Below are 23006 nucleotides of genomic sequence, written 5' to 3' on the forward strand. Positions count from 1 at the left end.
GGACCTGGAAATTGGAGCAAAACACCTTGAAAACTCCCTCTCTGCGCTGCACAATGCCATCACTATGCAACAATTTTCTCCGGCGAATTCTCACCCTTTTTTACCAAGGTAAGCCTTAAAATTGGTCCTCATCATTGTAGATCATGCCTAGGTTCACGATTAGTAAGTTTTTATGTGATTTTGGTGGTGTAGGAACTGGGAAAACACAAGGGAAGTCAATGTGCAAAATCTGGAATGTCAAAACCACGGTCGTTTGGCCACCTTCCAACCATTTTTTTTTACTAACTCTAATCTCTGCTGGGCCTCCTAACTATATTTTGGCTTTTGAATCACTCTATTTAGACTTGTATCGAGCTCGGAATGAGCTCTTGAAGTTTGACGAAAAATCTGGAAAATTTCCAAAAATTCGAAGGTGGCGAGTACGAGCATACTCGTGGTGTGTGGGCCACGTGTGGGTTATCTTGGGCTGATGAGTGGAACGCAAGCGCCTCCATCGGAGGCACTGTGCTTCGCCGCTATCCACAATGGTGCCGGTGACTTTTCCGACGACCCATCTTGACACATGGTAATGTGTGGGCGTGGCTTCTTAGGTCGCTGCCCCGTGGCGGCGCGTGGGGGAACCCAAGGTCTCTCCTTAGGTTTTTCAATGTGCCAAATTCGAATCCACTATCCATTGTCCTAAATCTGCTGCGTTTAGGTGCGTCGGTTGGAAGTGATCCCGTCCTCCCTAGTTTGAGCGACTCCTTGGAAGCAGAATATTTGTGAGTGGACCCCATCTCAAATTGCATATTTTATAAAATATTAGGCTTGCATGCATTTCATATTTCATGAATTGAGCATGTTTTATATTATGTTTTACGGATTTCTATATTTAAGGTTTACGGAGAATTTATGATTTATTTAAATTGCTTTTATGAAGTATTTATGGTTTATCTATTTATTGTTTATAAAATGGCATGTTTATAGAAATCACGTTTATGGATTTATTATGATTTCGGATGATGAGGTTTCGGTATTCTACACTTGGTATGAGATTTTGGCTACGTTTTTCAATGTTTATCTAGTGGTTTATCATACAACACATACATACAACACAAGTATGTAGACGTCTATGGCCATATGACACAGTTGAGGATATTTACAACATACTCCCAGCTTCACTGGCAAAACTAGTGTTAGACAACTTTACTAGCCATGGCTAGTGTCAATGTGTTATGTATATGTTTCTTCTCTGCTTAACCCAAAGTCGTATAACTTCACCTTCGGGTGATAAGACCTACCATATTTCTTTAGTAGCGTAACCTAGTGTCGTACAACTTTACCTTTGGGTAATGGTTATGCCTTCGAGTGTCTATGATACCCTTAGTTGAATACATCATTGATGTGATTTACGTAGGTGTTATGGATTTGCCTTCGATCGGCCATATTACCATTAATGAGCATTAGTTTATACGTACGTGTTTTATGAATGTTTTTCATGGCATGCTAGAGTTTTCAGAAAACCGACTATGTAGTACTATATGAGTTTTCAAAACAGGGGGTTAGTATGTTCTGAAAGAAAATGGTTTTCTTATTATTAGTATTATTATTATAAACTTTGGTCTACTCACCCTTTGTTTTGTGCCCCCTTCAGGAGTTAGAATCGAGGCATATGACCCCGACATCAGGGCATTTCTACATAGCTATCTTCGAGTCTTCTCAGTGTAGGACCCATTCCTTTGTTCATACCTTTTTATAATAATTCTTTCACATTATTCTTGATTAGTTGTATGCTCTGAACACATTTCTGCATTAGTATATTTCTTTCTAATTACATATTTTATTTGTATGCATGTTTGAAATGGCTTCATCACTATCGGATGTCGGCCAATACGTGCTTGTCCTTGTATCTGGGGATATCAGGGTTGGGGCGTGCAGTTTGGTATCATAGCATGGTTTGTTCAGATATACTTAGGATCTTTTTCTACTCTAGTAGTGTGTCACATCTTATTTGAAGCATAAGAAATTCGTGTTGAGATTGTGCCTCAACAGTGACGTTTTGGAATGATTGACGACTCTCAACAATGGACCGATACTCTATGTCATGCGCTCTCTAGGAATGGCGGGCATAGTTGGATTTATATAGAAGTGACGTGAAATAGAGAAATCTTAGTGGGATGAAGTCTAGTTGGGACCAGCTAAAGATCTAAAACGATGATGGTACTCTGGGACTTGCATTCCCTTGGAATGGCAGGCAGAGTTATACCTATTGGGAAATTACTCAAAACGTCGAAGGTTTGTATTGGAGAAATTGGGGAAACACTAGTGGTAGGCGAAGTTAACAAGTGTTTGTTGGGTAGATTGAATCAACTTCCTTGGACTTGTTGTTTCCATTGAGGGAATTCACGTAAACCCTCAGAAAAATTTCTCATTGATTGTTTTACCGATAATATCCTTGTATACTCCAACCACAAGGTCAATTTATTAAACATCAACAACCAACTTTATACCAAATTCCTCAAATGTCGACCTTGCTTAGATTACATACCTTTCTTGGGAGATGTGAGCATAGCAGAAGATATTCTTACCAAATCCAAGGTTGTGACAGTTGAAAATCAAAAAATCCTCTCGAGTGTCGTGAACTACGAAATACCATTAGTCGTGTTGATTTTATCGGCAGTGATTAACAATTCTTTGACCATTGTCCTATTTCCATTTCCTTTGGCTAGGAAAAAGTCAGTTTTGTTACGATGTCGCATGTGAACGAAGTTCCTGACAACTAAAGTGTTGTCTCACTTGTCCATTGTTCTTACACCTTTCGATGATGTCAATTAACTTTAAATCTTGCAGTGATGTCTTACTGAATTTATAGTTGTACGCTAACGCAACATGATTGAATGATGCTTATACCTTTAGATGATCGAGACCACAAGATGTGAACCATCCTATCTACTACCTAGAGTCAACGGCTACCATCCTGACTTGAAAACTGAATGGCACCCTCTCCGGGAAGTAATGTGTTAAATCCTTTTCAACCTCACAAACTTCTTAATTATCTTCACTCAAAACTAGCTAAATCTCAAAGAGCGGTTGGTATAGTATATCAATGTCTACGATTGCACCATTGCATACCACGCCGATTGTGCAATTGTAGTTACTAAAGACCGCAGTAGAAAACACAAAAGTACCTGAATGCTCTTCAATTTGTTATATTTCCACATTATGCTGAACTCCCAAATACTGTTGTAATGTTATTTCTCAATCATTAGGAAACTGAATTAGCCAATTTTCAAGTTCAACCATTTTAATTGTTGTTACCCAATCAAGTTAGGTACTTGTATGTACTAAAGCATCAGAGTTGTATATTCAATCTAGATATCTTGTACTCTAGATTTAATGGAATTATTTTGATACTTAAACTCTTGATTGTTCTTTTAGCCTTCTCGACATGGTTTCTCGCTAAATCTGTGAGGAATTCACGATGGATCTACTTGGATGAAATGTGTGCCCAAATTCATATCGGTACCAACAGGAACATTAGGAGCATAACATTTTCACAAGCCTACCAGACTTACCAGGAATAGTTCCAAGTGGTCTTGAGGATTGTGCAGTATTTTAGTAAGGAATTGGTGAAGGTAGAACTGTAGGTTCCGAGCCTAGTGATTATGGGGTCCGTTTCTGTGAATGGTTTGAAACAATAACCATTATTTGAAGGAAGTTGTCAAAGTGATAGTTCTTCTAATATAGGTTTTGAATCTTATACCTAGACCTGTAAACGGATCGGGTTTATTGGGTTTCGGTCGGGTTCAACCCGACCCGTTAAGTTAACGGGTCACCCGAACCCAACCCGTTAAGCTAACGGGTCACCCGAACCCGACCCGTTAAGCTAACGGGTCACCCGTTTCACCCGTTAACACCTGTTAACAATTATTTTTTTTTTTTTTTTGCATAAAGTTTATTTTTTGTTATTAAGACTTTACTAAAATTACTAAAATATCCTCAACTAACGGGTGTTAACGGGTCCTAACAGGTCTAACGGGTTGACCCAAAGTGACCCGTTATTTAACGGGTTGTTAACGGGTTCATCCGTTAGCGACCCGACCCGTTAAGCATCCATCCAAATACAAATATTAACGGGTTGGGTCGGGTCGGGTTAACGGGTTGGGTCCAAAATGCCAGGCCTACTTATACCTCTCGATCAGGAGAGCAACCATAGTAGTTAGTCATGGAGGAAATGTTTTACGACAAATATTCACCTCTACGCATCTTTCAAGTATTTTGCTATAGGACCTTATTGTTTGTATGTATGTGGATGTCGAAACACTTCTAACAGCTTTGATTGGTGCGGTTTAGGGTAGTGCGGAAGTGCGATAGAGGCATGAATCAGACAATCTAGGTACATTCTCACATTGAGGGGCAAAATGGTAATTTTTGCACAATTGGGAATTTCTTACTTGCTTACTAAGACAACGAGTTATCGGCATTACGGATTGCAAACTGTAATATCAATAGCTTATTTGTTGGGTTTGCCAAGCAAGTGAGCAAGTCGGCCATCTACTACAGTAGTTACTAATTATTTATAGCTTGGACGCGACCCAAGACACACACACACACCCATTCTTGAAGTAGGTGACGTTACAAATGCTTGAGCAAGGCCCATCTTCATTTTCGGTTTTGATTTTCAGTTCAAACTAGCTAGTAATGCCCGCGCGTTGCTGCGGGATTACAAATTGATCTTATAGCAGTGTATAAATTTGAGTTAGTATCAGTGTAACATTAATTAATCTAAACAAAATTACCATAGTGAAGGAAAAAAATTATTTGCTATAGAAAAATTATAGTTTTGATACCTTACAAAGGTAATTTGTTTTAAAAGATTGAAAGCCAGCGGTTTTCAATCTTGAAATTCCACAGCATCCTTTGAAAAATAGCGACCATCATCGGATAGAACTATTGTACCACCTACAGGAAAGAAAAAACAATGAGTACCTGAGATATTCTCATACACAAAAAGAAAACACTTGACACTGAATGAACAAAATATTCAAACATGGAAAGCACATCATGAGGGATAATCTATCGTTTTTGGCCAAGTGAGGAATGATATGTTGAGTACCGAGAGAGAGAAAAAAGTAGTTCTACATTATTTTATAATACCTGTTGGGTTAGTCTTGTATTTCACTTTATTTATAAAATCGACTACTGATATGGTTACAACCCTGACAACATCACCCGTAGTATTGGATGTCCATCTAATTTAACTTAAATTTCTTCTTTAATCTTGGATATACATAATGTTTCAGTTTATGTTTTACCACACAAAAAAATTGTGAGTCTAAATGGGTTTTATAAATAGATGATAAAACTGTAACTCAGTAGAATCTAAGACAATGAAAATTGAATATTATTTACCATAAACTGACATGCAAATTTAAATGTAAGAATGCAAATGAAGAGATTCACTTCATCATGTTCAGCAAGGAAATAAATAGCAACGAAAATAGTATGATTTGGTGACCCTTACCTTTAACTTATTCCGACAATTTTCAATGGGCAAAACTAATGGTTTATTAATTAAAATCATTACATAATGATTGCTCACCTTTTGTCAACCAGTTTACAGTGCAGACTTGTAATTTTATTAGTCATTCATGAAATTCTCGGTCTCCACATTCTACACACGTGGACTTTAATCTTTGTTGCCTTTTTAAACGGTTGTACCTGATTGATAGGTGTTGGAATTGCGTCTTCCATTCAAGCTACTGAAATTAAACACAAATTTTGTAAATTTGCAAACAGTGATTGCAGTAAGTTTAAAATAAACGCTGGAACAACCTTTCAATCCCAAGTAGTCATTGCATAGAAATCCCCATTAATGAAACCTTTATACACAAACCCTTCAATAAAATTATGTGCAAAATAATATGAAAATATCCTCTAATGTAGAGGGAATTGCACGTATAGAGATTAAAAAAAATATATTCTCTCTGAACCCATATGTGGCCTCTCCCAACCTTTCAATCCCAAACACCCTGTACTTGTCCAAGCAATCCTTTATAAACTCAGTCAAAAACAAAACATCGATTCCACGAAAAATTAAAAAATTCCTACTTCTAAACAGAAGAATCCTCACCGACAGCTTCAAAGGTGTTTTGTAAACCTCTCAGCATATCTTTCCCAATTGTATTTCTCACCTCCATCCTCTCCTACGTAACCTGAGCAATCCATGTTACCATACAAACAAAACCGAATTTGATACCTGGGTGAAAGCAAAAGCAAGCACTAATACATTCAAGTAAAATAAGGAATTTCAAAACATTATAGCAGAAAATCAATTACATACAATTTTTCTTTAAACACTCTTTAAATGCAGAAAAGAAAACTAACCTCTTGTAGAAGTGATGAGAAGGAATGACAAACCAGAACACCACCTGTTCAAAAATACAAAAATCAAAAATCAAAATGAAAAAAGAAAAGAAATCAACTTTCAAAACTCTGTGCAAAATAGTGAATTTGTGTTATCATCATAGTATCCCCACCATTATCATTTATCACTACCCACCTGCAATTCCTTGCTCTCCGTTTTCAAATCACTCTAATTCTCATCCCAGTTAACGGTTTCAAATCGCCACTATCCCAAATCATAAAATTCTAGTAAGGGTATGCTGAAACACAAAATTCAATTTCATTGTGTATAGATCAACATAGAGATTGAGACAGGCTTTAACTTCTACAATTCTACACATTTTCAAGCCCTAAATTTTCCCAGAAACAAAAGAAAATGAAAGAAGTTGTACCTGGTTTGAAAGAGCGGACGCAAGTTTGGTGGAGCAGCCATGGCAGAGATCTCTAGTGAGAAAGCTAAGAAGATGGAGCAAACCATTGAACAAAAAAACCCAGATTTTTAAAATTAAAATCACAAAAATTTCAACAAATATGTCGTAGAACTCACCAGGAAACCAAGCTTTCGAATTGGCGATTTCCTGAAAATCAAGCTTTTCTAGGTTAAAATTTCTTCCCAAAGGCAACAGATCCAACATTCATTCAAACAAAATTCGAATTGAATAAAAAAAAAGTGAGAGACAAATACCTTCTTGCGGAGGCCAGCGATTCGGAGCTTGAGAGAGAGCTCGAGAAATCTGTGGAAGCAAATGGAAGAGCCCACTTTTCCATGTTTCTTCCCTTCCACGATGAGCAACACGTGTATAACACTATAGGAGGAAGAAAATCCAACGAAAAGTTGCACGATGAGGACGCGGGGAGCAGCAAGGGAAATCGATATAAAACGGAGGGGCAAAACAGTCCGCCCACTGGTCATCCACAGTGACCAGGGGGGTTGAGTTTTAGTATATATGATATTTTAAATTACATTATTATATGTATTTTTGCCATTACAAATTTTGGGTGAGTCATTTCTAGTTTCTATTTTAAACTTAGTAAAAGTATTTGAATCCTACGTTAGTATATATCTATTTTTGTCGTCATCTTATTATACGCATATATTTTTTACCTTAGGTTATTACATAAGAATATGTATGTTCAACTTTATACTTTTATATAAGTATTATGCTATACTATATTATTGAGGAAGGAAGAAGGTATGAGCTTGGAGGCATAGAAAATGAATCATTGCAATCCGATCGCGACGGAATGGCATTCTCTTTTATGCAACTCTAACTTGATTTCTTCTTTATATATTTCTTCCTATTTTCTAGTATTTTTATGTATAGCAAGTTAGTTCAAATTTCGGGGATGAAATTTTCTTAACGGGGGTAGATTGTAACGACCTGTCCCAGATTTTACGGTTTTTATAATTTTAAAGCATGAATTTACGAAAAATTCCCTTCAAGGCAAAAACATTGACTTTTGTTGATCGTCTTGTTGTGTCGTGTAAGGCCTTTTCCTTGACATATCCTTGTAGTACTTGTTGTTACAAATGCGTGGGCGTAAGCGGAATTGAATTTAGAGCTAAAACAAAGAATTTACAGGATTCAAAACGATAAGGGCATTTTGGTAATTTTACAATTGAAGATATTTCTCCATCATAGACCATTAGGAGGGCGACACATAGCAGGTTGCCCCCATTTTCTGGGGTGTTCCTCTTTGTCTCGTGACCCTCTCCCTCTCTTATTTCTCATTTTATTTTTCTTCTTTCTTCTTCCCTTTTTCTTTTCTTCACTCCTTTCTCTTCCCTTCTTGCCGAGACATACACACACAAACACACACACACACACACCTACAAACCTACAACCCTAGTAAGGCAGCACCCCACCATCATCCCTTGTAATCCTTGTGAGCCATTGGAACTAGAAATAGGAGAAAAACACCTTGAAAACTCCATTCCCGCACTGCACAGTGCCATCACGGTGCAACACTCTTCTCTGGTGAATTCTCACCATTTTCGGCCAAGGTAAGCTTCAAAATTGGTCCCCATCATTGTAGATCATGTCTAGGTTCACGATTAGTAAGTTGTTGGGTGGTTTTGGTGGTGTAGGAACTTGGAAAATGCAAGAGAAGTCACTGTGCAAAATCTGGAATGTCGAAACCGTGGTCGTTTGGCTCATTTCCAGCCATTTTCTGGCCAACTCCAATCTCTATTGGGCCCCTTAAGAGTATGAACTCTTATCCACATTCCTAACTACATTTTGGCTTTTGAATCACTCGATTTGGACTTATATTGAGCTCGGAATAAGCTCTTGAAGTTTGAAGAAAAATTTGGAAATTTTCCATAAATTCGAAGGTCGCGAGTACAAGCACACTTGCTACTCATGGACCGAACGTGGGTTATCTTGGGCCGGCAAGTGGAGTGCACATGCATTTGTCAAAGGCACCGTGCTCTGCCCGGTCCAAGGTGGGAACTACGACGGTGCCGGTGACTTTTCCAACAATATTGCCCTCGACCTATCTCGGCGTGTGGGGTGGCACATGCGGTGGAGTGTAGGGGAACCCAAGGTCCCTCCCTGGGTTTTTTGACGTGCCGAATCCAAATCCGCTATCTGTTTTCTTAAATTCGATCGTTTTAGTAGAGTTTTATTAAATGATCTCTATTTGTGTTTAGGTGCATTGGTTAGAAGTGACCCTCATCCTCCCTAGTTCGAGCGGCTCCTTGGTAGCGGAATATTTATGAATGGACGCCTTCTCAAATTGCATGTTTTTTTATAAAATATTAGGCTTGCATGCATTTCATATTTCATGAATTGAGAATTTTTTATATTATATTTTACGGATTTCTATATTTATGGTTTACGGAGAATTTATGATTTATTTAAATTGCTTTTACGAAGTATTTATGGTTTATCTATTTACGGTTTATAAAATGAAATGTTTATAGAAATCACATTTATGGATTTATTATAATTTCGGATGATGAGGTTTTGGTATTCTACACTTGGTATGAAATTTTGGTTACATTTTTTGGTTCTTATCTAGTGGTTTATCATACAATAGATACACACAACACGCGTATGTAGATATCTATGGCCATAAGACATAGTTGAGGATATTTATGACATACTCCCAACTTCACTGGCAAAACCAGTGTCGGACAGCTTCACTAGCCACGGCTAGTGTCAGTGTGTTATGTATATGTTTCTTCTTTGGAGTAACCCAGAGTTGTACTGCTTTACCTTCGGGTGATGGGACCTCCTGTATTTCTTCATTGGCATAACCCAGTGTTGTACAACTTCACCTTTAGGTGATGGTTATGCTTTTGGGCGACTATGATACCTCTAGTTGAGTACATCATTGATGTGATTTACATAGGTGTTATGGATTTGCCTTCGGGCGGCTATATTACCATTAATAAGCATTGGTTTATATGCATGTGTTTTACCAACGTTTTTTATGGCATGCTAGAGTTTTCAGAAAACCTACTATGTAGTTCTATATGAGTTTCCAAAAAGAGGGGTTAATATGTTCATAAAGAAAATGATTTTCTTATTATTAGTATTAGTATTATAAACTTTGGTCCACTTACACTTTGTTTTGCGCCCTTTCTGGAGTTAGAATCGAGGCATACTATCCCAGCGTCAGGGCACTTCCGCATAGGTATCTTCGAGTCTTATCAATGTAGGACCTATTCCTTGTTCTTACCTTTTTTCTAATAACTCTTTCACATTATTCTTGATTAGTTGTATGCTCTGAACACATTTCTGCATTGGCATATTTCTTTCTAATTACATTTTTTTTTTGTATGTATGTTTAAAATGGCTTCGTCACCCTTGGGTGTCGGCTAGCACGTGCATGTCCTTGTATCTGGGGATATTGGGGTCAGGCCATATCACTAGCTGATCTACTTGGCCCTATTGCCACTCACATAATTTCACCTCATTAATCGGCATTTTTGAAGGGTAGACGTATTTCTAATTGCATTGGCCTAGTTTCAGAAGGGTTTAATTTTATGGATGAAAAAGTATTTTATGGTAATGTGTGCAAAAAAGTTGATATTGCTAAAGCTTTTGATACTTTGAATTGGAATTTTCTTCTTCATGTGCTTTCTAGCTTTGGGTTTTCTCATATTTTTGTGGATTTGGTGCATGTTTGTTTTATTACAGTCAGCTCGCCTTTCAATTTTGGTAAATGGCATGCCACATGGGTTTTTCTCCTGCTCACAAGGTGTCCATCAGGGAGACCCTTTTTCTCCACTTTTTTTTTTTTTTTGGATTAGCAGAGGAAGCTCTGAGTAGAGGTTTATATTTGCTTTTCTCTATTGGACGAATTACTGCTATTTCAGCTGCCCAAGGTTGTTGCCCTCCAACTCATTTGTTATATGCTGATGATCTTTTTATTTTTTTATCGTGGGAATGTTCGATCTCTTTGTTCTCTTCAAAAAATTTTGGATAATTATGGTTGTGCATCGAGACATCTTGTTAATGCAACTAAGAGTACTTTTTATCTCGATTCAACCTCTGCCCATCATAGAGTGCATATCTCAAGATATCTTGGCTTTCATATGGGTGTTTTTCCTTTTACTTATCTTGGGGTTCCCCTTGTTTTGTGATAAGTCAAGGAGAATTCATTTCCAAGCTTTGGTGGATAAGGCTATAGCTTGTTTTTCAGGTTAGTCACTGTTGATTGGAGTATAATGTGTGTGGACCTAAGTATGAAGGTGAGCTTGGCCTTCGTGATTTGGCTTCTTTGAACTTAACAACTTTACTTAGTTTTGGCTAGGATGCTTTACAATCTTCTTCTTTGTGGGGTTCTTTCGCTCGTCAACGTTTTCCTCTTATGCCTTACAAAAACCAAGATATCTATTTCCGGTCTTCTGTGTGGCATGGTTTGAAGCGTGCTTTGCCTATTCTAAATAATAATAGTTGTTGGATTAATTGGTGATGGAAGGTCAGTCTCTTTTTGGTTCCACAAATGGTTGGATGGACTGATTATTGGCCCTTCATTATCTTCGGTCATTTCACCTACAATTCTTCCTCGGGTTTCAAATGCTATTAAAGCTCAAAGGTGGCCTTTATTCCTTTCTATGGTCTAACAGATTCTTCATTTACATTTGCCTTTAAATGTAGAGAATGACAAACTAATATAGGAGCCTTCGTCGTCTGGGAAATTTTTCTTTTCTTCTGGTTATCATCTTATTCGGAAAAAAAACATAACGATTGTGCTTAAGCTAAGGTTAATTGGCAACTGTTTATTCTGCCTCAATTATCTATTTTGGCTTGGCAGCTTTTCCATGACAAACTTCCTACCGAAGGTGCACTACAAGGATGTGGTATCTTTCTAGCATCCCTTTGTTGCTTAGGTCATAGTTATGAGGAATCTACTTTTCATTTTTTCTTTGGGTGACAGATATCTAGGTAGCTTTGGAGGTGCTTAGCAAGTTAATTTGGTACCTCTTTGCCTTTTTAGATTACCTAGCTGCTTTTTGATATGCTTACGCATGAAAGCCCTTTTCCCAATAGTTGCACAATCTCTGGATTATTGGAGCTCTTTCTACTATTTAAGCTATTTGGAAATCTCGAAATAAGTTTATTTTTTAGGGCTGCCCAATATATTTTCGTCGTCTTTGCATGTCTATCAATTATGGGATCGTTCATGGTGGGAAGTTTATTCCTGGCTATTTTCACGGTTTTGATGCTAGTATGATTTCTTCTCTGGGAATCCAACCTATCCATTGCAAGGCACCAATTATTCTTCCTGTGCTTTGGTCTTCTCTCGGTTTCCTTGGATTAAACTTAACATAAATGGTTTGTCTAAAGGAAATCCTGGTCCTACTGCTTGTGGAAGAGTTTTTCAGGATTGCCATGGTCAATTTCTTGGTGGTTTCTGCCAAGGAATTGGTCTTCCCAACACTTTTTATGCAAAATTATCAACAGTTATTATTGGTGTATAGTTTGCATATCATTGGGGTTGACATAGCCTTTGGCTGGAAAGTGACTCTTCTAGTGTTATTTCTACTCTCCAATCGACTGATTTTCATCCCCCTTGGCCTCTTCGTACACAATGGTCTATCTGTTTGGACCGCATTCAAAAGATGACTTTCTATGCCTCTCATATATATTGCGAAGGAAATGTAGTTGCAGACAATTTTGCTAACATATGCTTGTCTTCTCTAACTTTGGTATGGCATGATTCCACTTCTATGGTTGTTCATGTCACTTTATTTGCATCTTTGCATACAAGTTTGTCTCGCTTTCTTGTTTTATTTCTTCTTAACTTTGTGATGTTACTTGTTTCTGTTTTGCAGGTTTAGACCTTTAGGTTTGGGTTTAGAGGGGTTAGGTTTCATGTCCCCCTTCTTTTTCTTGTATCTTTGTTGTTTACCATTGAGGTTTTCTACAAATAAAATAAAATAAAATCCTTTAACTGGTAACGGATCAGGTCATAATACCTGATAATATTAACAGGTCGATTTCGGGTTGGGAAATATTGCTCGTTTATTTTAACAAGTGTTTCATGACACAACCTATTAAGATATTGAATATGTCATGAAAACGATACAAACATGAAAAAACACGACACGAATGCCATGTCTAATTTTGGAGTAGAGTATTAGGATTTACTAGAAAACAAGCCTGCACATTGCGGCGGGAACCAACTATTTCAGGTGTAACTGCATGAATAAGACACATTTAACCTGAATAAATTCAACAATCATGAATGAACAGAGGGACACATAAGTGAATGAGGTCGATATGATAAACAGCTTGGCTTTTATATACATTCAACTTAGCTGACATGTAAAGACATTGCATAGGAAGAAACTGAACGTTCTTGATCACAAAGACATGGTTGCCAAAAAAGTTTTGTTTCCATAAGAAACAAAATAAACAGAAGCAACATGCAGTTCACACATATTTTCCCTTGTAGTTAAGACGGCAAACTATGTGTCCTGCACGGCAGGCACCGATTTGTCACTCACAATTTTCTTTTCTCTTATCTTCCTCACTCACAATTTTAACCTAACTATAAAATGGAGCCTTATAACACCACAATTAATATCATTTTAACCCAACTAAAAAGAAATTAATTCCATGTCATAAGTTTATAAACACGCATAAAATATATAACCTTTCATAAGTAATCAAAAGCTTACAAATGCCAAGTAAGAACATAGTCACAATAATTTATTTCGCAGTACATATTTCAATTAACAAATCACAAATAAAGTGGATTTCAAATTGATAAATCGGCAGAGGAAAATGCATTAACATTCCATGCTATCCGCCTTGATGACAATATTCATGAGTATGAGATATTATAGAAATAGATAATGAAATGAGCGAGAGAATAACAAAGAATGTTCATCCTTTTTCAACCAGAAGAGCAATCCAAAAACAAAAACAAAAAACAGAACTAGAAAATAACCTATCCTTCAATTTTAGCTCTTTGACACCTGTAGACATGTAAATTTCATTGCATGCAAATGATGCATCACAAAGCTCCATGTGGCAGATGACTTATAACAAATGGACAAGTCATCAATCACATGTGGCACAAATCAAAGGAAGCTTAAAACTTCCCCAAAATTCAGCCAAAAGGAAGAAATCTCCTTAAAATCGGCAAGGGGCCCAAATTGCTCCCAAAATTGGAAAGAAAGCTAAAGCATCTTCACAAAACAAGCAAGAATTGAAGATTGCTAACAAAATAGGCAAGAAAGTCCTATAATTCGGCAAAGCAAGGGAAAGTGGCTAAAATTAAGACACCAAACATGCCTAAATTCTCCCATGGGCGAATCAAGACACAAATCAAAGCCAAATCCATCCAAAAGCAAGCTTTGAGAAGTCTATAAATACAAGGTCTCAAGACAAGCATAAGGTCGACAAATTTTACATTGAAAGGCCGAAATTCTCATAAAAGGAGAACCTCTGCCAAATTTTTGAAGACTAATACGCTGCCAAAGCTTTCTTTAAAGAACGTACAACCAAAGCCGAACCTTTCTTTCGACCAAAGATGAAGCATTCCCTTGAAAAATCAATAAGCATTTGTGCTGATTCCTTCAAGACTTTGTTGCAAGCTCAAAACTTGTAATGACGTTTGTTTCAAGATCAAGTCGCCAAGACCCTTGAATTAATGAAATCCTACACCAACACTACCTTTGCTGCAGCTTTGAGATGAAGACCATCCAAGCATCGTTTCAAGCTCAATAACTTGAAGTAATCATTCAATGTTTCGTCCGAGATCAAGTTATTGCGACCTTTGGATCAACAACCTACTCATCTACATCAAATTTGAAGATTGAATCATAGGAAAATTGTAAACAGAGATTGTAACCTACAAATTCATTAATACAAATCTACTTTGTATACGTGTTCTCATTTCATTCATTATAAAAAAATTTGTGTTTACAAATTTGGCACGCCCGGTGGGATCTCTCTGCCTTTCATCTTTGTCTTCAAATCCACAAGAAACACATATGGCATCAAGAAATGATCAAGCTATTCCCACAACCAACATGAAGAACAAGAACACCTTTGCTACAAGTGGTGGCACTTTGGGCAGCACAACCCGAAGCAAGGTAATAGCTCTCTTTACCGTGCCTACCACCCCTTCATCAACTCTACCGAATAAGTAAGAACATCCAGGGCTTGAGCCTGTGATCACCGTAGCCTTGCTAAGAGAACTAAGGGAAGAAAGCCCAATGAGGTACTCCGAGTCGTTGACTTTCGATGCCAACTCAAGTAGCAGCTCGTGTCTTGTAGCCATGCAAGTCATGACTACTGGTGCGAATTTAATCAAGAAGCAGCTGGCACAAATAAGTGAAGCAATTGCAAGGCTGACAAGGATCGTGGAGGAAAATGACTTGTAGATTGCTACACTCGTCAACCATCTGGAGGCACAGCATGACGAGAAAGTTGGCTCAAAGGTTGATCTAGCAAAGGAGGAAACCAACGAGGATAAGGAGCCTCCGATGGAAAAAGTCGAGGAGAAGCCGAACCAAGCAACGACGCTCATGGGATCTCTCTCTATCCATCAGCTGCAGGAGATGATCACTAGCACGATCAAGGCACAGTACGAAAGAAGCTCACATGACTCCGTGCTATACTCAAAACCCTACTCCAAAAAGATTAATGCCTTAAGGATGCCAAGGGGTTATCAGTCACCTAAATTTATGCAATTCGATGGAATGGGCAATCCTAAACAACATATTGCCCATTTCATTGAAACCTGTAATAATGCTGGGATGGAGAGAGACTACTTCATCAAGTAGTTCATGTGCTCACTGAAGGGTAACGTCTTTGACTAGTACACCAACCTCGAGCCCGAGTCCATCAACAACTAGGACCAATTTGAAAGGGGATTCATCAACTGCTTCTACAGCACCCGCCGCACCGTAAACATGTTGGAGCTGACAAGTACCAAGCAGTGGAATTATGAACCTGTCGTCGACTACATCAATAGATGGCGTTCATTAAGTCTGGATTGCAAAGATTTCTTTCTGAAACCTCTGCCATTAAGATGTGCATTCAAGGCATGCATTGGGTGTTACATTACATCCTCCAAGGCATAAAGCCGAGAACATTTAAGGAGTTGGCAACTCGTTCCTACGACATGGAGCTGAGTATCGCCAATCATGGGAAGAATGAGCTAATCACCGACTTTAAGAAGGATAAGGTGTTTGCTCCAAAGGTAGACAAGACTAGGAAAAGGCCCACCAATGAAGCTTTTACTGTCAACACTACTCCCATCAAGACCTCATATGCGCCCGTCAAGATTTCCTCCAAGAACAAAGCAAATGAGATGAAGAGAGGTGAGCCTTCTCGCACCCAAGATAGGTACAAAAACACCTTGAGGGACCTGGAGCAGAAAACGTACACTTTTCCTTACTGTGACGGGGTGTTCTAAAAAACAGCTTAAGCGGCGCCTAGGCGCTAGACGGTGGTGACCCGAGGCGATTTCTTGCAAATCAGTTGGAAAAGTCAGTCAGGCTCTAGGCGGGCGCCTAGATGGCCCTAGGCAGCCTAGGCGGTGCTAGGCAGTTCCTGACCCTCATACATATATAAAATAAAAAATAAAATAAAAAAAGCATGTGTTAGTCTTCTTATTTTTTCTGTCTCAAATCATCAATTGGACACATATTCAACAATGGTAGGGGCGATGTTTACCTCTGTGGGAAGATTGGAACTTCATTGTGCCATAATTTCCATGGTAAGACTCACTGGTTTTGGTTTTTGCAGAGAAGATTGACTATTGTGAGCAGCTAAAGATGAGTGGGTGTATTGAAATGAGAGAGAAGGGTCAAGCATTGGAGCGAAAATGGTATATGAGGAGCAGCTAGGCTTCTTCATTAAAGAGAAATAAGAGCTATTTGTTTTTTTTTTTCTAATCTTAAAAGAGAAAGAGATGTCTGAGAGAAATGGGAGAAAAAGTCGAGTGAAATCTGAAATGAGAGGGGTCCTGCAATTAAATTGAGAGATATCTCTCATATTCTAGAAAAAGAGGTCTAGAATTTCTAAAAAGCAATCAGAAATGTGGGCACATCTTAGCCTTTATTTTGGAATCTTAAGAAATTCACCACATGGATGCATGACACATGTGCATGCCATGTCTGTTGAAATGAACGTTTTGACATGAAGAGACAGGGAGCCGTTTGGGGCTCTGGGCTTGAGGCAAGACAGAAAGTGTCGCAGATGTTAGGGTTTTTTTTTTAAAAGAACATGAAGCTGCTAAATTAGCATATATGATAGCTGTTGCTAAAAATTGACATTAGTGTGGACTTGGACGTGTTGGTCGGTGCATCCTCACTAGCTCCCAGGTCTCCAGTTCGAACCTTGCGCCCATCATATTTTTCTTTCTTTTTAACGAGCCTTTCTCATGGCTCCAGGTCTTGGTTTCGAATCTAGGTGCGCCCTTTCCTTTTTCTTCTTTTCTTTTTGTTTTATTATTTGTTTATTTTTATTTGTTTGTGTTTTTATTAAAGTAGGACATAAAATCAATTATCTCAAATTTCTATTTTACAATAATTAATTGGAATTTGGTTTACTTCACATTATTTAATAATTCATGTGGAGAACGACCTTGCGAGATCCGTTTATACTACAATAACCTTGTCATTCTTGCAAGTATTATAGGAGTTTTTAACACTTTTGCATATCTTGTAAAAGTTACATTACTATATTTCTTTATTTTCCTCCTATTTTTCATTTTATGTGGTTTTAAATTGTGAACTTGTTGTACATGTATCATCCTACAAATACTCCTTACTATGGTTATATGGCATATATGCTTAATGTGTTTTTAAATTTTGGACTTGTTGGATAGTTTTTTTGCATTTTATCATCATTACTATGGTTATATGGCATATATGCTTAATGTGTTTTTAAATTTTGGACTTGTTGGATACTTTTTTTGCATTTTATCATTATTTTATCATCTTATCCATGGATTTCATACAAGCATAATTTTTTGTAAGTGTCAATATGCACTTATTTACAAGATATACAAGAAATTTACCTAAATCTGCCTAGGCCGCCTAGGCGACTGCCTAGACCTCGCCTAGCCGCCTAGGCGCTAGGCGCCAGCTCACTGCCCGACTAGCACCTAGCGGTTTTTAGAACCTTGCTCTGATGTGGTTGTAATGTTAGACGACTTGCTGAAAAAGAAGGTGATCGAGCTACCCAAATGCAAGTGCCCTAAAGAGATGAATCACGTTAACGATCCTAGGTACTGCAAATACCATCATATTGTGAGTTATCCTGTTGGCAGTGCTTCGTCCTCAAGGAGCTCATCATGAAGCTAGCACAACAAGGGTAAATTGAACTCGACTTGGAAGACACGACCACATCACACACTACCACGATTGTGTTTGGGTCCTTCAATCCCGTGCCTCTCCAAGCAACTCATGACCACTCTCGTCCATGCTCAAGCCACATGGCACCTTTCGTACAACCATCACTGGGGGCAAGCTACCAAAATGTGCCTACTGATGATGAAGAATGATGGACATTGGTGACCTACAAAATTACCAGGAAGCCAAGACCATAAGCCATAAGGCCAAAGGCGGAACAATAGAGAAAGCACCACCACCGCAACAATAAGAAGCCCAAAAGGAGCGTAAGAATTGCCAAGCCAATATACGCTGGGGAACCTATGGAGCAAGAACCATGTATTCCTGTCTCCTTGCACGAGTACTTCCTGAATGATTTCTTCTAACAATGCACTACCGTTGCCTATCACATGGTTGAAATAGAGATAGAAAAGCCTTCAAAAGGCAAAGTTATCGCCGTTGAGGAAAAGAAGACCATCACGCCCAAAGAAGGCCTGCCAACACACTTTAGCCTCGAGGAAGCACTACGATTGCCCAAGGAGATGCTAAAAGTACTAGTAGCGGTCTTGGCGAGCCTCGACGACCACGAAGTGCAAGAAAGCCAGAACGAAGTCTTGAAGCTTCAACCACACGAATATGCCGCATGTTATGCCACCCATAACACAATCTACTTCACTAACGAAGACTTGCTGCTGGGATCAAAGCCTCACAATCATCATCTCTTCGTCTTTGGGTACGTGATAGAGAACAAAATCAACCATATGCTTTTGGACGGCAGGTTGGCCATAAGCATCATACCAAAGTCAACAATGGCCACAATCGGCATCAAGGTAGATGAACTATCCCGAAGCCGCCTCATAATCCAAGGTTTTAACCAATAAGGACAAAGAGCAATAAGTGTAAGATCCCACACCACCCAGGGGTGAGGATCCTGTAAGCCTTATATGTATATTCCCATCTCTACCTAGCACAAGAACTTTTGGGAGCTCACTGGCTTCGAGTTCCATTGGAACTCCAAAGTTAAGCGAGTTCGCGCGAGAGCAATCCCATGATGGGTGACCTATTGGGAAGTTTTTATGTGAGTTCCCAGAAAAAAAATCGTGAGGGCATGGTTAGGGCCCAAAGCGGACAATATCGTGATACGACGGAGTCGAGCCCGGGATGTGGTGGGGGCTCGGGTCGAGATGTGACAATGGGCATGATCCAAGTGGAGATGACCATTGGCAAACGCAAGTCAAGCACGCTATTCCATGTGATTGATGCAAGAACTTCATACAACTTGCTCTTTGAAAGGCTTAGGATCCACAATAATATGGTAGTGTCGTCCACCATTCACCAATGCTTGAAGCTCTACCGAGAAGGGGTTAAGTGTTGGAAATGTGCCCTAAAACCAATCATATGATGATACTTTACGGACATTTCACATGTTAAACTAATCTAGTTTAATATCAAGGGCAAATATTATTGTTTGAGCCGTCTCATATAAATGTTATATGCTTAAACGATAAGTCCAAGGAATATGTGATTGGGAGAATGCAATCTAAAGAAGTTAGATTCATGAGACCATTCTTTCATAGACACATCCTAAACGTTCCTGATTATAGGATTGCCAATTGGGCATTCACAGTCCGTTAAGATCAGTACGTGCTGTGTCTTCTCTCAGGGAGAGTGACTAGTCTCGAGTCATTGGTGTGTGTGACATCAAGACAAGTACGTAGGTGCTCAATAGAGAATGAGTCCACTGAACACGATCAACGAAGAGTTCTCATATTCATGTCACATGAGAACTCATGGTTGGGATAATGCAAAGTAGTCATTTGACCTGAGGCATCATAGTTGTCTTGTGGTTAAGTCCTTGATCTTTGATTATGTCAAAAGGCACTCCAAAAGGAGGGTGTCCACGGCATCGTTGGGGTTAAGCCACTTAGCCATGGAGACAAGTGAATGTGCAACAAGGGATCTCTAACCTTCAAACCATTTGAGGGAGAATACTCTATGATATGATTTGGAATCTCTGGCCAGAGTATGAATGAGATTTAGGAAGTCGTTCCAAATCACATTCAAGGTAATCATATAAGCACACGAATCACATTGGATAGTAGACATGAATAAATAAACTATCAAACCAAACAATGTGGTCAAGAGTATTGTATTAGAGAAAGACCGTATTGCATTTGTAATCCTAAACTGAATAGGTTCTCCACCTCTTCTGATTAGCTTGGGTAACCATGATATGCTGCTAGGTGTTACTCATGGTTTGTGGAAGCCCTAAACGTGTATAATCACTAAAGGGAGAATTGAAAGTAAGTTTCAATTCACAATCGATGTGAAATGGTTTTAATCGCCCACTGCCTCGCTAAAAGGAACCTAATGGATCGTACGCCGTGTAAGGTGAAGATTAAAGAAACAATGGAGATGAGTAAGAATAATTAAATGGTTTAATTGTTTATGGCAAGGATTAATTAATATGTTAATTAATCAAACGAATAAGTTCGTTAAAGACCTCGGGATAGTTTTAGACCTTAAGGCCCAATGGGCTTCGAACGTCAAGCCCATTGACTTAAGTTGTATGACAATTTAATGAATAAAGATTCACAAAGGCCCAAAAGCCCATATCCCTTATATGGCCGGCCATGTGTATTGAATTAGGGTTTTTGGTTCTTAAGTCATTTAAAGAAGTGACTATATAAAGAACTTTATAGCCTAAAATTCATTATGGGTTCTTTTGGAGAAAATTGGAGAGAATATGTCTCTCCTTTTCTCTCTAGGAGGCCGGCCCCCTTGGAGGGTGTATCTAGCAATCCCACTACTCCAAGGTCACTCATTTCTTCTCCAATCTCTCCTTGGTGTGGAGACTTAGAGGTTCTCAATTTTGGGAACTTGGAGAAACCTTTTCATCCATCCAAATCCATAGATTTTAGATGCAAGGAATGAAGGCCCTCTCTTTGGGTGATTAGTCTTTGCTTATGCAAAGAGGAATCTACAAAGGTAAATTTCAACTCACTTTGATTTTGAGTTGAGTCTTGGTTCACCAATCTACTAGGCTTTGAATTTCATGGTTAATGTTTTGTTTTTGAATGCATGCAAGTATGATTCCGCCTTTTAATTGTTAATTGCATGCTATAGATGTTATTCAAATGAACATGTTTTCACAAAATCATCCTTCATTAAGGTGATACCAGGTGACACCAAAAAAGAATGAGTGGCAAGCCGTGCCCAAGAAGCAAGAAGGGGAAGCCGTGCCATTTTCAAGAAAATACGATGATGAGCCTGCCAAATGGGGTAGAACTAAGCTCTCTTTCGACCAAGAGGACTGAAGAAGGTTTCGACCCAAACGCCTACAAACTCACGTCAAAGGCTGGGTACGATTTCACCTCCTTTTCAAATCTTGGAAAGAAGAATGCAAACACCGTCAACAACAAAGAACGTAACCTCATCGAGACTCAAAAGAAGTTGAAAGAGCATGGTTACAGAGTTGACAACAGCAAAGCTAGACTTGGTTTCACACCAAATACGCCTGTGAAGATTTCAAGAAAAATGAAAAACGCTAGCGCTCAACACATCAGTGTAAGCATTAAAAAAGGTCAAGATGAGCCTAAACCTACCCCTCGAATGTCCGTCTTCGATAGGCTGAATCATTCAAAACCCAAAATTTCGGCACTTCATCACATTGGTAGTTAAGACCGAACTTCCGTCTTCAAATGGCTTAACACGCCAACACCCCAAAGCTCTGTTTTCGAAAGGTTATCAAAACCTAAGAAATAAAGCAACACGGCTAGCTCTCTTCTACGATGGTCGACCTTAGAAAGACTTGAAGAAACCAAGAAGCTTTCTCAGAAGAGGAAGACAACGCCAAATGAAGAAAAGCTCGACGATCTAGCAGAAAACAGACGACGTTCAAAGCTTGATTCCTTCAAGGATGAAGCGCCAAACAACCTTGAAAGTTGACACAAAAGGACAATTAAAGGTAAAGAGGCGCACCATCATCCACACGGACCAATCTTCACACCAACAAGCCCAAGAGGACGGCACTGAAGAGGAGATCCAAGACATTTTCTACATCACAATCCAAGAAGACAAAGAAGATGAAATCCCCAAGGAAAACGTCACAGTTGTGCCACCATAACTCGAGGATGAGGGCAAGCCACAGTCGATGAATTTAAGGAGCTCAACTTAGGCACAAGCGAAGAGCTAAAACCGATCTTCGTAAGCGCACTACTAGGCGATGACGAGAATGAAGAGTACTACTAACTGCAAAAGGAGTATAAAGAAGTCTTTACTTGGACCTACAAGGAAAAGCCTGGCCTTGACCCTACCATCGTTGTGCATCGTCTTGCAGTCAAGCCTGGAACGTGACTGATAAAGTAAACTCAAAGACGCTATCAATCCGAGCTCATTCCACAAATTGAGGCCGAGATTGACAAGCTAATCGAAGTAGGCTTCATTCGAGATGTGCAATACCCTAAAAGGATCTCTAACATTGTTATTATCCTTAAGAAATCTGGACAAATACGTGTTTGCGTAGACTTTCGCGACCTCAACGATGCTTGCCCGAATGATGACTTTCCATTGCCAATCATCGAAATCATGGTAGACGTGACCACTGGCCACGAGGCACTATCATTCATGGATGGCTCTTCAGGGTACAATCAAATCTGCATGGCTCCTGAAGACGAGGAACTAACAGCCTTTTGCACTTCAAAAGTTATCTACTGCTACAAGGTAATGCCATTTGGCTTGAAGAACGCTAAGGCTACATATCAACGTGCAATGCAAAAGATCTTCAATGACAAGCTACACAAAGACGTAGAAT

At 38.9% G+C, this 23006-nt stretch overlaps 1 protein-coding gene across 15 annotated transcripts; it reads right to left on the reverse strand.

Annotated features, from left to right (window-relative positions):
- Positions 1 to 4783: 4783 nt before the first annotated feature.
- On the reverse strand, positions 4784 to 7320 carry LOC103414477 (uncharacterized). 15 transcript variants are annotated; one of them, XR_011583727.1, is made up of 8 exons: positions 7070 to 7320; positions 6932 to 6962; positions 6777 to 6840; positions 6542 to 6610; positions 6367 to 6410; positions 6113 to 6194; positions 5582 to 5741; positions 4784 to 4941 (listed from the first exon to the last, which is right to left on the reverse strand). XR_011583727.1 is itself a non-coding variant. In XM_070826891.1 (6 exons), exons 1-5 carry the CDS (start codon positions 7295 to 7297, stop codon positions 6121 to 6123), a joined length of 441 nt encoding a protein of 146 aa, XP_070682992.1. In that variant the 5' UTR covers positions 7298 to 7320; the 3' UTR covers positions 5675 to 5741; positions 6091 to 6120. The 15 variants fall into 15 exon arrangements, 1 of the variants encoding a protein (XP_070682992.1); XR_011583731.1 differs by having other exon boundaries at positions 6542 to 6644; XR_011583722.1 differs by lacking the exon at positions 6542 to 6610.
- Between the last annotated feature and the right edge of the window lie 15686 nt (positions 7321 to 23006).

The sequence above is a fragment of the Malus domestica genome, chromosome 08 (assembly GCF_042453785.1).
Source record: "Malus domestica chromosome 08, GDT2T_hap1".
Classification (NCBI taxonomy): Eukaryota; Viridiplantae; Streptophyta; class Magnoliopsida; order Rosales; family Rosaceae; genus Malus; species Malus domestica.

Excerpts from the sequence above, each read along its gene's own strand:
- LOC103414477 (XM_070826891.1), bottom strand. The coding sequence starts at position 7,297 with ATGACCAGTGGGCGGACTGTTTTGCCCCTCCGTTTTATATCGATTTCC. Across the intron at positions 6,963-7,069 it reads TCGCTGGCCTCCGCAAGAAG|GAAATCGCCAATTCGAAAGC; the intron begins GTATTTGTCTCT and ends CTTGATTTTCAG. Across the intron at positions 6,195-6,366 it reads TCTCATCACTTCTACAAGAG|GTTACGTAGGAGAGGATGGA; the intron begins GTTAGTTTTCTT and ends TGGATTGCTCAG.